Source organism: Pelodiscus sinensis, chromosome 19 (genome assembly GCF_049634645.1).
Source record: "Pelodiscus sinensis isolate JC-2024 chromosome 19, ASM4963464v1, whole genome shotgun sequence".
Taxonomy (NCBI): Eukaryota; Metazoa; Chordata; order Testudines; family Trionychidae; genus Pelodiscus; species Pelodiscus sinensis.
The window spans coordinates 2,739,689-2,753,345 of NC_134729.1; the positions used below are offsets into that span (position 1 = coordinate 2,739,689).

General features: G+C 66.5%; 1 protein-coding gene across 2 annotated transcripts; it reads right to left on the reverse strand.

The window, feature by feature from the left end:
• Nucleotides 1-1,108: 1,108 nt before the first annotated feature.
• PIP4K2C (phosphatidylinositol-5-phosphate 4-kinase type 2 gamma) lies at nt 1,109-13,204 on the reverse strand. Of its 2 annotated transcripts, none has more exons than XM_075901766.1 (10): nt 13,017-13,204; nt 9,661-9,758; nt 7,185-7,281; nt 6,918-7,064; nt 6,553-6,699; nt 6,015-6,053; nt 3,992-4,105; nt 3,149-3,389; nt 2,756-2,859; nt 1,109-2,348 (listed from the first exon to the last, which is right to left on the reverse strand). In XM_075901766.1, exons 1-10 carry the CDS (start codon nt 13,146-13,148, stop codon nt 2,268-2,270), a joined length of 1,200 nt encoding a protein of 399 aa, XP_075757881.1. In that variant the 5' UTR covers nt 13,149-13,204; the 3' UTR covers nt 1,109-2,267. The 2 variants fall into 2 exon arrangements, with proteins under 2 accessions (XP_075757881.1, XP_075757882.1); XM_075901767.1 differs by lacking the exon at nt 13,017-13,204 and adding an exon at nt 11,106-11,211.
• Nucleotides 13,205-13,657: the final 453 nt, after the last annotated feature.

Sequence of the window (13,657 nt, forward strand, 5' to 3'; positions counted from 1 at the left end):
TCCCCCTGGAGTCCCCACTGGGTACCCCCCCATCCTGCCCAAAGCCCCACAGAACCTGGGGGGCAGGGGTGCCAGCACGTGGGGGGCACCAGTGCTTGGAGCCCCCCCTGCATTTGTGCCCCTCGGTCCATCAGTCTCTGCACAATCCATGGGGGGGACCCAACCCCTTTGGGCCCCTCAGGGGACCAGGGAAAGTCACCCCCATCACAGGCCCCCAGACTCCTGGGGGCTGGGCCGTGGCACAGAAGGGGGGCAGGAAGCACAGCCCAGCGGGACGGTGGCCCCGGCTGCCAGAGCTCAGCCCAGCAGCCGGGGCCGGTGGCTTTGCTTGCAGCTGGGCTGATGCCACAGCTGGGCTAGGCCAGTGCGCTGGCTCAGTGCCAGCGCAGACCCCTCCAGGCCCGGGCTGTGGGGCACATACAGGGGTCCCACCCCACAGGCGATGGGGCCGATAGCAGCAGGCACTGCCCAGGTGGAGCTGGAGCCACGCCCCGACCCAAGTTACAGGCAGGCTCCACAGCAGAGGGGGAAACTGAGGCAGGGACAGGCGTTGCCCCAGGACCCAGCAGGCTGGGGGGAGGCAGGAACAGAGCTCAGCTGTCATGGGTTCCGGCCTGTCCTACCCCAGCCCTTCCAAGGGGCTACAGAGGATGCCAGGCCCTGGGAGCTGCTTGGCCAGGTGGCTAGGGGGTGGGGGGAGAAATGCCCCCAGTGCTCAGAGGAGGCAGCACCTCAGTCCCTAACAGCACCATGCTGGGGTGTGGATGTGCAGGAAGAGGTGGCACCAAAGGTGGGTATTTCAAAAGGCAGCAACCCAGGGCAAGGGGGCTCCCCCCCCCCACATTATCTCCCACCCCTAGCAGCAGAAGCAGCTGGAGGAGCCAGTGTAGACACTGGGGTGCCCGAGTCTCCCCCTCCCCCCAAGTGGCAGTAGCCCCAGCTCATGCTCAGGCTGCAGGGGTCAGGAAGGAACCACCTGTCCCTGTTGCTGCCCCCAAGCCTCAGTCTGTCTCCCTCCCCCACCCCACCCAGCAAGGGCTGGGCACTGCCCCACCCCCCATTTCCACCCCTCCCCCTGTCATGGGCCAGGTGGAGCAGGGAGCCAGGCAACTGTCAGTCAATAATTTATTTCTAGCCAGACCCAGGGACAGGACCACACCCGCGTGTACAAGAACAGAAGGTGCAAGGCAGGCGTGTCCGCAGCGCGGGCCGGGGGCAGGTGTCAGGAGCGGGCCCCGCCCCTGCAGGCTGCCGGCGCACCATGGCGAAGATCCGCATCTGGGGCTGCAGTCACCAGCCTCCCCCCGCCGGGGAGAGGAGCAGCTGCTGTCTGGGGCCTGGCCAGTGCTGCCTGTGGGGCAAGAATCTCAGAGCACCTGCTGGGACCCCCCTGGGATAAAGGGTTCCAGGCCGGGGCGTGGGAGAAATGCCAGCAGCAGGCCCTCCCCCTCCACGTGACCGTGGGAAGCCTGGGCAGGCACAGCCACTGTCCAGCACGGGCCCGGACCTGCGCCAGCTGGTCACACGCTGCCCGAGCGAGCGCCTCCTGCTGGCGGAGAGGCAGAGCTGCACTTCGCGGCTGCCGGTGTCATCGGAGCAGGAGGGAGGGGGCTGCTGGAACACGGGGCAGGTCCTGGCCAAAGCAGCCGAGCTGGGGTCCAAAGCCTGGCCCAGCCGTGGGCCCCAGGGATGTAGTGTGAGAAGAGGGGCGGGGAGCCCAGTGCAAGTTAGTGTTAACTCCCCCGCCCCCCCAGCCGGGAGATTTCCCCTAGGAATACATTACACCGTGGGACAGGCCCAGAGAACCACCGCCCTGCGGGGGGGCAGGGCAGATGCACATGGGGGGACTGGATGGGAGAGGGGAGCCGTGGCTATCCCCAGGTTCGGGTAAGGGGGTGGGGTTACTCTCATGGGGGAGGAACCTTTCTGCCCCCCCTAAGGCACGGAAGGGTCAAATCTCGTATTGCATATTGCAGGGCCCAGGGGGCCCCTCTGCCTCAGATGGGCAGAGCTCAAAGGCCCCCCCGCCGGCAGCACCCTCCCCCCCCCCAGCGCTGCAGGCAGCAGGGCAGAATAAGTTAAGGCACTTGGTTTGCAACCGAGCCCACCTGGGCCCCGGGCTCCGAGCTCAGCTGAGCGCAGGTCAGCAAACGTGGCGGGGGGGGGGGGGGGGGGGAACGGCACGAGACCAAGGGGTGGGGGGCGGGGGACACCTTTGATCGTCAGCTCCCACCAGCCAGGACGGGGGCTCTCCAGGCCGCTAGCGACTAAGCGAAGATGTTGGTGACAAAGTCCAGGAAGCGCTTGGCGTACTGCTCGGGGTGGACAGTGGAGATCTCCGCGCCGGCCTGTGTCGGGGTGGGGGGCAAGGAACAGCGTCAGTGCCAACCGCGTGGGGCCGAGATGGGGAGGGGCCCGGGGCCCGAGCAGCAAGTAACGACTCGATCGCATGGCCCTGCCCCCACAGGGCCCTGTGCTGGGGAAGCGCCCCCCTTCCCCCAGGGGAGACCTTCCAGTGCTTGCCAGGAGCAAAATGGCCCCCCCGGGTCCAAAGGACAGCAGTGCCCAGTGGCAGCTGTGCCTCCCAGCTCTGACCCCCCCCCCCCTTGGTTTTCTGCTGGTCGACAGGTCAAGGCCACGCCGCCCGGCTGCATTCGATGGGGTTAATTCTGGTGGGGGGCGCACAGCCCCAGCAGCCGCCCTGCCGGCCCCACGGCCGAGCCCCCTCCCCCCGTGCGGTGTGCGTTGGACCTACCCCGTGTTTGACCGTCTTGGCGGCGTGCGCAGCCTTCTTCTTGGCATCGTACTGCGTGAGGATGTCGATGAGGCCCATGAAGTACACCTCCGGCTGGGGCCCGCCTGGGGGGGAAGGCCATAGCCTGCCGTAAGCGGCTCCCAGACCTGCCATGGAGCCCTCCCCACCCCCTCGCAGGGGCCCACTAGCACTGGAGGAAGGCGTGGACCGACACTCCCCCCTAGCTCCATCGCCGTCCCCATCCTCTGGACCCCAGGCAGGCTGGGACCCCGGCACGGCACACAACCATCCGGCCCCGAACACGAGGGCTGGGGGCTCCCGCTCCAGGACGCGCCAATGACGACGGAGCCAAGCAGCCAGCTCGCTCTCCCCCCCCCCCCCAGCTCCGCTCACCTTCCGCGCTCCTGATGGCGTAGACGTCCACGTAGGGGTCAAACTCCCCGGGGCCCAGCGGCCTGTGGGAGTTCAGGTAGCCGCCGATCCCCTCGGGGGACGTCCCGTAGGAGCCCACGACCACCTCCTCCCCCTCCTCCTCCTCCTCCTTCAGGTCCTCGTCCTCCTCCTCCTCGGCCCGGCGCACGTCATGGATGCCCAGCAGCAGGCTGTAGTCCATGATCTTCAGCTGGACCAGGAACTGGGGGGCACAGCGGGCAGGGGCTGGAGCGGGCAGCAGGGCAAGGCCTCGCGCCCACCCTGGGGGCCCGGCAGAAGCCACGTTACCTAGTGGTTAGAGCAGAGCCCAGGGCCCTGCTTGGCTGCGCTGCCTCGTCCGTCGGCAGGGGCAGGGACGTCTCACTCCGTCCGGGCTGTCCAATTTCAAGGGGCTTCCCGGCCAGCACAAGCAGCCCCCGGGACCTGCGACCGCGGACGTGGCCCTCGGGGCCGGGCAGAGCCCTCCCCTGCTTGGCTCTTGCTGTGAAGTATCGCCCGGCACGCTGGGCAGCCTGCAGCAAGGTTCCATGGGCAGTGCCCATCCTTCCCCAGAGTCGTCTGCGGCAGGGCAGAGCGGGGTGCCAGCCAGGGGAGGAGGAACCAGCCCCTCCGGCCACAGCTCTGGCTGGTTTCAGTCCCCGCCGGAAGCCCCGAGGGATCCGGCGCAGGCCCGCGGCCGTTTCGCTGCCCCAAGCAGGGCTGGGCTGACCGGCTCCGGGAGGGCCAGACGCCTGCAGCCTCCCCCAACCGCCTGGGACGGCTGCCCCCCTGGCTAGGAGCTCAGGCATGCTAGCGCCTCCCTACCTCCACGTCCCTCTTCAGCCTCTCCATGAAGTCGCTCTTCTCCCCCTCGCCCACATGCACCTTCTGGCTCATGTGCAGGAAGTCGACGTCTTTCAGCGTGGGCAGCTCCTTGACCTGGAAGGAGCCAGGCAGGTTAGTGGGGCGGAGGACGGGCGGTCCCAGCTCGAGGGGTGCTGTGGCCTCAGGCCCCCCTGAAATCTGCTCACTGCCCACGGCCCCTTCAAGAGCCCTGGCAGACCGGGGCAGATGCCCATGGGGATGACGGGCTCACAGGCCATGCAATGCCCCCATCTCTTCCGGAAGGGTCCTAGGGCAAGACTGAGGCTCCACTCCCACTGCCTGGCAAAACCCCGGCCAAATGCCCCCGTTCACCCCCAGGAAGCACTTCGGAGGGCACCTCCCCCCCGCCCCGGGTAGACCAGGGCACCTGCCGGCGCGGGAATTCCACCGCCTGGCCAGCGAGCGAACGCAGACCCAGGGACAGGACGCTCAGGCCCAGGGGCCGGAGGGACAGCAGCAGCCCAGCCCCCCAGAGGCGGATTCGAAAGGGCTGGAGGCAGCTCAGCCCCCGGCTCAAATCCAATCAAGCCTCCCTCCCAGGGCCCCCAAAGCTCGTTAACTGGATGCTGAGGCCAGGCTGGGCTTTAGGGCAGAGCAGGCCACTAACGAGATCAGGATTATTTGGCTGACTCAGGTCATTCCCCGCTGGAAGGGGGCGGGCAGAGGAAACCCAGCCCAGCTGGTTAGATCAGGCAGCCAGCCAACCGGAGTCCCCTCCCTGCCCGCGCATCGGCCTTGCTACCCCTTCCCACAGGCCCCCCCGAGCCCGCCACGGCTGGAGGGCTGGCACGCCCCCCCGGCCAGCAGAGCGCTGCAGAGCCCCCCCAGACCCGCGCTGGGTCGTAGAGCGGGGCTGGCACGGACGAGCGCATGGATCGGACAGAGACGTCCCTGGGGGAGGGTCTATTAATAGAGACCCTCCGCGTCCCAGTCAGGGGGAGAGGAGGAAGCACGGCTCAGAGCAGATGAGAGTCCCGCCAGGGAACGGCAGACAGGGAAACGGGGACATTGGAAAGTGAGCCGCGTGGGGATCCTACGCTCCAGTCCCGAGTGGGGGAGTAGACAGCAGCTCTCCCCTCCCCGGGACGGCCCTGCCTCTCCCCCACGCTGAGTTCCTGCTGACTCTCCTTTCGGCAGGGAGAACCCCCTAAGCCGGGCACAAGGACGCCAAGGGGCAGCCTGCTGCTGCCACCCCCAGCATACCCTCCGCCAGGAAAGCCGCTTTCCTCAGCCTGCTGCCCAATGCCAGAGACCCTGCCCCCGCCAAGGGTGAATCCGGGCCCCTTCCCTAACCGGGGTCATGGGGCTGCCTCCCAGCCGCCACCCCCTGCGTCGTCGCTGCTCGCCCGGCTCCCCTCCCGGCGCAGGGCGGCCCAGCCAGATGCAGCCGTGTGTCCGGCAGGGCCGAGATGCAAGGACCTGGCCCGGCAGCGGGGTGGATCCCAGAAGGGCGGAGTCTGGGGAAGTCGGTGCATGGACCCGAACTCCAGGCAGCTTTGGCCCAGTTCTGCCCCAGCAGATGGGCAGGGCCTGGACTCCAACCCAGCCCTGCCGGAAGAGGAGGGTCTCGGATACTTTGAGGAGCATCTGCAGAGATGGAACCAAGGCTCCTGTGCAAGCAGACCCGACTGCCATGGAGCTGTCTGCCAGGCCTAGCCGAGCAGCTGCCCAGGGCAGGGGGAGGAGGGGGCAGTGCCGCCTGCCAATCAGGGGCTGCTGGAACCTGCAGTTCACACCCTCCCCATCAGGAGGCAGACCCTGACCTCCACCGCCCCAAGCAGCCCAGAGGTGCAGTGACTAGGAGCCAGCCCCTCACCCCAACCGGCTCCGTTAGCGTCCTGCTGTCACCCAGCACAACAAGCTCAGCCCCCAGGAGACGGGAAGCCAAATTCCCAGCAGTGAGATCTCTGGGTTAGACACCCTGCTCGCCCCTCCACCCCCACCAGCAGCCATCCCCAGCTACCTTCTCCTTGTCGCTGGCTTCCCGGGACACCAGGGAGCCCTGCAAGAGAAGCAGGCCCATTAGTCATGAGCCCCTGGCCGCAGGAGGGGTCACAGACACACGGGAGTCCGCAGGGAGGGACACGCCCGTCAGACGGGCCCAGACCTACGAATCAGCCCAGACCTCCAGAGGAGGGCGGCTGTCTCCCCCCCTCCCCCCCCCAGCTGGAGCGGGAAGGGGCCAGAGGTTCTGCTGGCCCCACATGCCAGGGAGAGCTCTGCCCACGTGTGGGGTAATGGGTCCCGAAGCTAGGCTGCCACATGGGGCCAGTATGGAGAGCAACAGGAATGGGCTGATCCCGGTGACAGCCTCACGGGAGACTTAGGAGGGAACAGAGAAAAGGGGACACAGAAGCCCCCCCCCAGGCTAAACCAGCTGGCAGCAGGAGAAGCTCAAGTTGCTGCAGCAACTCTCTGACCCGTGTCTCCGCAGGGCCGGCGGGGTGCCCAGGAGCCTGGCTCAGGCGAACACCTGGGGCACTGCCTGCAGGTCCAGTTACCTTCAGGTCGTACTTCCTGTGCACAGCGAGCCGGTGGCTGAACACGTTCCTCATGACCAGCATGTAGGTCTCCTCGCTGTCCACGCTGAGCCGGTACATCCCTAGGAACTGGGGCAGCAAGGTGTTCCCGTGACACTTCACCACGTACTGCAGGGAGAGGCGGCAGTGTCAGACTGGCGGGGCAGGCCAGAGAGCAAGGTCCGGAGACGCCAGCCAGAAGAGGGGGCAGAGATGTGCCTCCGACCAGCAAGCTGGTGGCAGCGCTGGGATTAGAACTCAGCTCCCAGCTGTTGGCAGTTTCGCTCCGGCACCCCCTGGTGGCGAGGCAGGGACCCCTCAGAGCCCCGCCCCCTGGCCGCCCGTACCTGGTGGTAGTGTGAAAGGAGGCTGTGAACGTCAGCCACGTCTTCACTGGAGATCTCCTTGATCACCAGCGTCCTGTCGTAAGACGTGAGGAAACGCCGGTCGCTCCCCTCCCCTTCGTAGTGGGGCGGGCTGCGCGTCAGGGAGACCTGGGGAGCAGAAGCAAGCGTGAGAACAGCACCCAGGCCGGCCCTGGGACGTAGGCCTCTGCTAACGGCTGCCTGCCCTTGCAAAGGGCCCCCCGACCCTGGAAAGGGGGGCCCGCTTACCTGGTAGTCCTGGTCATCGATCCCAAAGCGCTCACGGAGGTTGCGGAAGACCTGCGGGCAGTACTCCTTGAACTTGAAGTGGCTGGGCAGGTTCTCCCTGGCGGGACAAGGGGGGGGTTGTCAGTGTTTGGAACCAGAGGCACCAGATCAAAGAGTGCAGGCCCCGCTCCCAGGCTGGGGGCGCTCGCCTGGGACGCAGGGCCTAGTCCAAAGAGGGCTCGGGAGGGCACGGCGCATGCTCAGCGGAGGCTGAAAGAGCGGCTGCCATCCCAGGATCCAGGGGAGTCTCCTGCAGTGGACGCGGAGAGGTGCTTGGCACCTGCCTAACCCCTGCCAGAACCCTGTGACCAGCTGGGGCGCCCCAATGCAAGGAGGTTGCTACAGGAAAGGGGCAGAGAAGAGCCCTGCCCTACAAGGGCAGACCGGGCTCCTTAGATCGGCAAGGCGGAGGTTAAGCGAAGGGAAGGTAACACAAGAATGGCCCAGCAGGGTCAGAGCGAAGGGGCCAGGTGCCTCCCAGGGAACCAACACAATGGGGCAATTTAAAGAATGTGCATCCTGGCTTCCGGAGGGTTAGGGATGCCAAGGCACTGGACTGTGGCCCTAGTAGCTATCAATGGACCTTTCTTCCTTGAACCCAGCTCTGCTTTTGGCCGTCACAACATCCCCTGGCAGGGAGTTCCACAGGTTGTGGGACGTACTCCCTTGTTTGTTGCAAACCCGCTGTCTGTTCGGTTTGTGGGCTGACCCCTGGTTCTTGTGCTGCGTGACGGGGTGAATAGCTCTTCCCTAGACCCTTTCCCACACCCTGCCGGATTGTATGGGCTCATCAATTTAATAGCTACGAACGCTGTGCTCGCCTGATGCGCGACACACTGAGCAGGTGTTTCCAGCAAACCTCAGCTTCTAAGTATCCCTGCAGGGAGCAAAGATTTGAGAAGGGGCAGAGGAAGGAGAGCCAGCGGCTGGAAGGCAAAGCTGGGTGAATTCAAAGGGGAAGAAGGCAGACGTCTAACAGGGAGGGGAGTTAGCCTCTGAGGGATCCCCCTCCGCTGACCGTCTAACTCCTGACGGGCCATGCGTGGGGATTAGCAATGGGCAGGGTGGCGCAGGTGTGAGCCAGCTCCTTGCTGGAACGGCAGAGGTCCCCAAGCGAGCCTGCTACAGGGACCATTGGGCCACGCTTGCTGTTCAGTGTCTGCCTGGGCCCAGGTATGGGGCAGTTCAGACCAGCAGGTAAGGTGGGGAGCAGCAGGGAAGAGCTACCCAGCCAGAACTCCACTCCGCAGGCCAGGAGGGAGGCAGCTTCCCGGCTCAGGACAGGGTGCTAGGTCCAGGAGGGGCAGGGCAGACGGCGGCCAATGCCAAACCCAGCAGGTGGGACAGCGACGCCAAGAGGCTGCCCCCTCGAGGGCACTGCCCCTCCCATGGGCTCTGGTTCTCCCAGCTCCCGCGCTCCTGCCCCACCCCACGGGGGCGCTGGCCGTACGCGGTACTGGGCTTCCACCCACACGGCTGCGGGGGAAGCGGGTCCCATTTTGACGCTCATTCTCCGGGGAGACGGCAGCCCCTTTCCAAGCGCCGGCAGAGCCAGCGGAGGACAGCTCGGGTGCTCCTGCCTGGAGGGATTCCTGAGCAAGGCGTGGTGGGAAGGCAGGCAGATAACCGCCTGGGCCGGCCGTGGGAACTTCCCGTAACACGTGGAGGCGTGACCAGCGTGGCAGTGCTGACCAGGCGTGGGACGGCCACACACGGGAGGGTGGGGCAGGGCAGAGGACACATGGGGCGGGGAGGGGCCTGGAATAGCCTGTATCAAGGGAGGATTGGAAACCCCAGGGACAGAACAAGCCGCTCAAGGGCAGGACACGAACTGGCCCTTCCCAGCTCTGACCTGGGGCTGACGACAGCAGGCCCAGCCGGGCTCTACAGCCGCATGGCTGGGCAGAAACCCGGCACGGCCCGTCTTTTACCCTTTCCGTCTCTCTGCTCACCCAACGGCTTCCCAGGCTGGGCTGCGGACACCCAAGAAAACCTGCCCTGAAACCCACTGCCGGGAGTCGCTGCGGCCAGCGGCGTTGGACCCGAGGGGGCGAATGCGTCTGCCCAGGTGCAACGCGAAGCAGGAGCAGGGGAGCCGAGGAAGCATGGAGGCCGCGGGCCCAGCCCTTAAGGAAGCGTGAGAGGCATTCGGGGGGGGGGGGGGGAGGGGGAACGGGGGCTGGCTCAGGGGTTTAAGCCCTGGGCCGTAGCGTGGCTCCCAGGGCCCTGTGACGTCCCTGCAGCCGGCTGAGACAGATCAATGCTGGAAACATTCTCCCCTGCGAAGAGAGCCTGGTGATCTTTAATGACCCCTCACGGGCAGGGGAAGAGGCGCAGGAATTTACCAGATCCAAGCTCAGCCTTTTAGACAAGCCTTGCCCCCTCCTCCCCCGTCCCCTGCCCGGCAGACAGGCCCAGGCCCGCTGCAGCGCCTCACCTGCTGAAGAGATGATTGTTCACTTTGATTTTAGAGTTGGCTTTGAAGTCGTCCGGTAGCAGCATCACAGGCAGGGGGACCTGGCTGAGCTCAGCGATCTGGCAACGGAACACAGGACGAGCGGGTGACTCCCTGCCCCGCTCCCATTTCCAGCTTCAGAAGGCAGCGTTCAAACCCCAGGCATGCTCAGCCCCGCCGGGTACCCTGCCAACCTCAGCCAGGCGCAGGGGGGCGGGCAGAGCCGACGTCACATGGGACAGCTTCCATTCGGGGCCAAGGGACTGCCTGCTGACAGCGGGGGGGAGGGGGGGGCCGGGCCGGGCCAGGGCTCCCAGCACCAAAACCCCCTGGCTCAGAGCCCTTTTAGAAGGTTGCTTGGCAGCGTCAAGGGGGCGGGTGTTATCCGGCCAGGCCGTGGGACCAGCGCGACAGGAGCCCAGGAGAACGCCGTAAGCAGCTACAAAGCTAATTCAAGCAGCAGGCTGGCATTGGAGGGCGCCTGGGGATTCATTCCTAGGGGTTCGCACCAAGGTGCATCACAGGAAAGCAGCAGCTAGGACAAGCCAAGCTCCGGCCTGTAACGGCTCAGTCTCCACCCTGAACCCCAGTGGCGGGGAGCCTGTGGGAGGAGCGAGCTGGCTGGGAGAGGACTTCCCACTTCAGATTGCTTCCCAGAGAGCTGCTCCAGGAGACGCTGCAGCCAGGGGAGTCTGGGGTGCCGCTGCCCTGCGGACGGCATGCATGCAGCTGCGCGGCTGCCGAGCGAGGTTTTGGGACTCTCCCAGCAGATGCTAGAAAACGAAACTGTAGCGGTTACTGGGAGGCTACGTAGCGCACCACACTTCAGAGACCCCCGTCCGAATCCCACCTCCGCTACCTTGGGCCAGGTCCCATCCCGGCCTGTGCCTCAGTTTCCCCCTCAATGGGCGCGCTATGTCCCTCTGTGACGTGCTTTGCAGGCTACGGATGAAGGGTACGGGACAAGAGTCATTCACAGCCAGCTGAGCCCCGTTTACGCGCCTCACAGACGGTGCCCGCATGGAGACGGTCAACGTCGCCCTCCGCCAAGGCTCCGTACCGCTCACAGACCCACTCTGAAGGGAATCACCCATTCCCAGGGCCAAGCCGCAGCCAGAAAAGGTAACCTGCCCTCGAGACGAAGAGCCACACGACGCACCGCGACCACCCATGCGCCCAATCTCTCTGGAGACCGCGAGCGAGAACGAGCTTAGCGACGCCGGTTCGAGAACTCGGGCAACGCCTTACCAGCCGTGTGATTTTTTTTGAAGCCAAGGCACCAGTGAAACACGCCAAATAACGGGGAGCAGATGAAGCAAAGGTATCCCCCAGCACTACTAGCCAGGAAGGGGAGCAGCTGGTCAGGCTAGGATTAAGGGAAAACCACACTCCATTGCACTAGACTCCGTGCTGCAAGGCCCACGTACCATCCACTTTCTACACTGTGGCGTCTTGGCTGCTCTGGGGCCGGTTAAGCAGGACCACGGAGCTCTGGTATTCTAGGGGGCTGGAGTGGACCGTCACTGACAGCCCCTGGAATCAGAAAACGGGTCAATAAAGGGAACGGGTCAAATTTCAGTTTGGTTTCTGGTCTCTGCTGGCTGCTCCCTCGCACGGGTACCCGGGAGCAGGTCCGGGCTGAGACACCTGCTCCAGGTCCAATTAGCACCACGGAGCTGAGACATTCTCCCTTCTGCAGCTTGACACTGGGCCAGGAGGCTGCCCCCCACCTCAGACATGACTCACCAGGTGCTTTTTGCATTCGGGATCTCGCTAGATCTTGCCTACCGGGACGCCTCAAGCGGACTGTATTGCTGAGCAGTTACAGTCAGGCAGCAGGGCTCAGACGCCAGAGGGAGAAATGCCACGCCCATGCCTCCAAAGGCACAGCTCGCCACTCCTAAACGACTCCGGGCTCTGAGCAGGGAATTGGGACGCCAGCAGCCCCCCGGGGCCTCCCTGTCATAGCTCTGAGCCCGTTCCCAGAGAATCGCCTTGATTAAATCTGCAGCGTGACCTGGTTACCAGACCCCAGGGTTGTAGCTCTAGAGATCAGGCTATTTAAGAAGCACAAGCGTTGGGGGTCATCAGCAGCAGCAAACCGCTCAAAGCTCACACCACTGCCCAAGGGGTCAGAGCCATTTAACTCCTGCAGAACTAGGACTCTGCCCCTCCACTCACGTGGCCCATCCCTCAGGTGAGGGCTGGGGAAAGGGGCAGCTTCTGCGGAACGCACAAGAACTCATGATGGTGTGGGGTGGGGGTGGAGGGGAAGCAGAAGATGAGACGCCCAGCTGAGGTGGCGGGGAAAATAGCGTGGGCTGGCTCTCCTGGTCACGGCTACCCCAACCCAGAAAGACAGCGAAGTCCTGCAACAAGTCACTGGACTCTGGGCTGGGGACAGTATGGGGGGGTCCAAGTCTCACCCAGTGCTGAACCCACAACTCACCCCAAGAGGCCATGAGGTCCTGGGGCGTGAAATCACAGGGCCCCAGTCAGGGGGGGGGGTTGCCCAAGGGCACAGTGAGAGGGAGGTATCCTAGAGCCCCCCTCACTCAACACAAGGGTGGCAGGCAGGTCCCAGAAGCTTGGCGTCAAACTGTCCTGAGGGCCCCACGGTGGGGGGGGGGGGGAGAATCAGAGGGGGGTGGAGGCTTTCAGGGGCAGGATCAGGAGGCCCAGAAAAGCAGAGGAGGGGCAGGCTGGGAGCCAGGCTGTCCCGGGGCCGTGAGGGGTCCCCAGGGCAGGGGGGAGGGAGCGGGGGTTCCAGGGAGGGGGGGCCAGGAGGGTTCACTGGGGGAGGGGGGGCTGGAAGAAGAGGCCCAGGGTGGGGGGCTCCCAGGGAGGGAGAATTGCAGGGGGATTCCCCAAGACAGGGGACCCAAGCCAGCAGACTCCGTGGGTGGGGGGGGGCCGGGAGAGTCCCCCAGGGCAGGGGAGGAGGAAAGAGAGATCCGGGGGGGGAGACCCGAGGAGCAGGGGCCCCAGGCAGGGAGCTCCAGAGAGGAGGGTCCCGGAGAGGGAGCATTGCGGGGGGAGGTTCCCCAGGGTGGGGGGGCAGGAGGGACCCCGGGGGGGCAATTCGAGGGGCCCAGGGGGGGCAATTCGAGGGGAACAATGCGGGGGGGCAGGAGAGGCCCAGGGGGAGGGGTCCGGGGGGGGCAGGAGGGGCCCGGGGGGAGGAGTCCGGGGGGGGGCAGGAGGGGCCCGGGGGGAGGGGTCCGGGGGATCCTGGGGGGGCAGGAGGGGCCCGGGGGGAGGGGTCCGGGGGGGGCAGGAGGGGCCCGGGGGGAGGGGTCCGGGGGGGTCAATGCGGGGGGGCCCGGCCCCGCCCTCACCTGGTGCTGCACGCCCCAGCCCAGCACGCCCAGCAGGGGGTCGGCGGCGCGCGGGGCCTTGACGCGCTGGGGCACGAAGCGCTTCCGCTTGGTCTTGGTGCGCGGCGCGGCGGGCCCGGCGGAGGCGGCCATGTCCCTGCTCGGCGCGCGCCGCCGCGCTTCCGGCTTCCGGCCCGGCTCGCTCCCCCGTCACGTGAGGCGGGCGGGGGGAGGAGCCTGAGCCGTGACCCCGCCCGGGCCCTCGGGCAGCCGGACACGTGGGGGGGCGGGGCCTGCGGGGGCGGGGCAGTGGGGCGGGGGGGGATTGTTGGCGGGGGCGGGGCAGTGGGGCTGGGGGGGATTGTTGGCGGGGGCGGGGCAGTGGGGCGGGGGGGGGATTGTTGGCGGGGGCGGGGCAGTGGGGCGGGGGGGGGATTGTTGGCGGGGGCGGGGCAGTGGGGCGGGGGGGGATTGTTGGCGGGGGCGGGGCAGTGGGGCGGGGGGGGATTGTTGGCGGGGGCGGGGCAGTGGGGCGGGGGGGGATTGTTGGCGGGGGCGGGGCAGTGGGGCGGGGGGGGATTGTTGGCGGGGGCGGGGCAGTGGGGCGGGGGGGGATTGTTGGCGGGGGCGGGGCAGTGGGGCTGGGGGGGGATTGTTGGCGG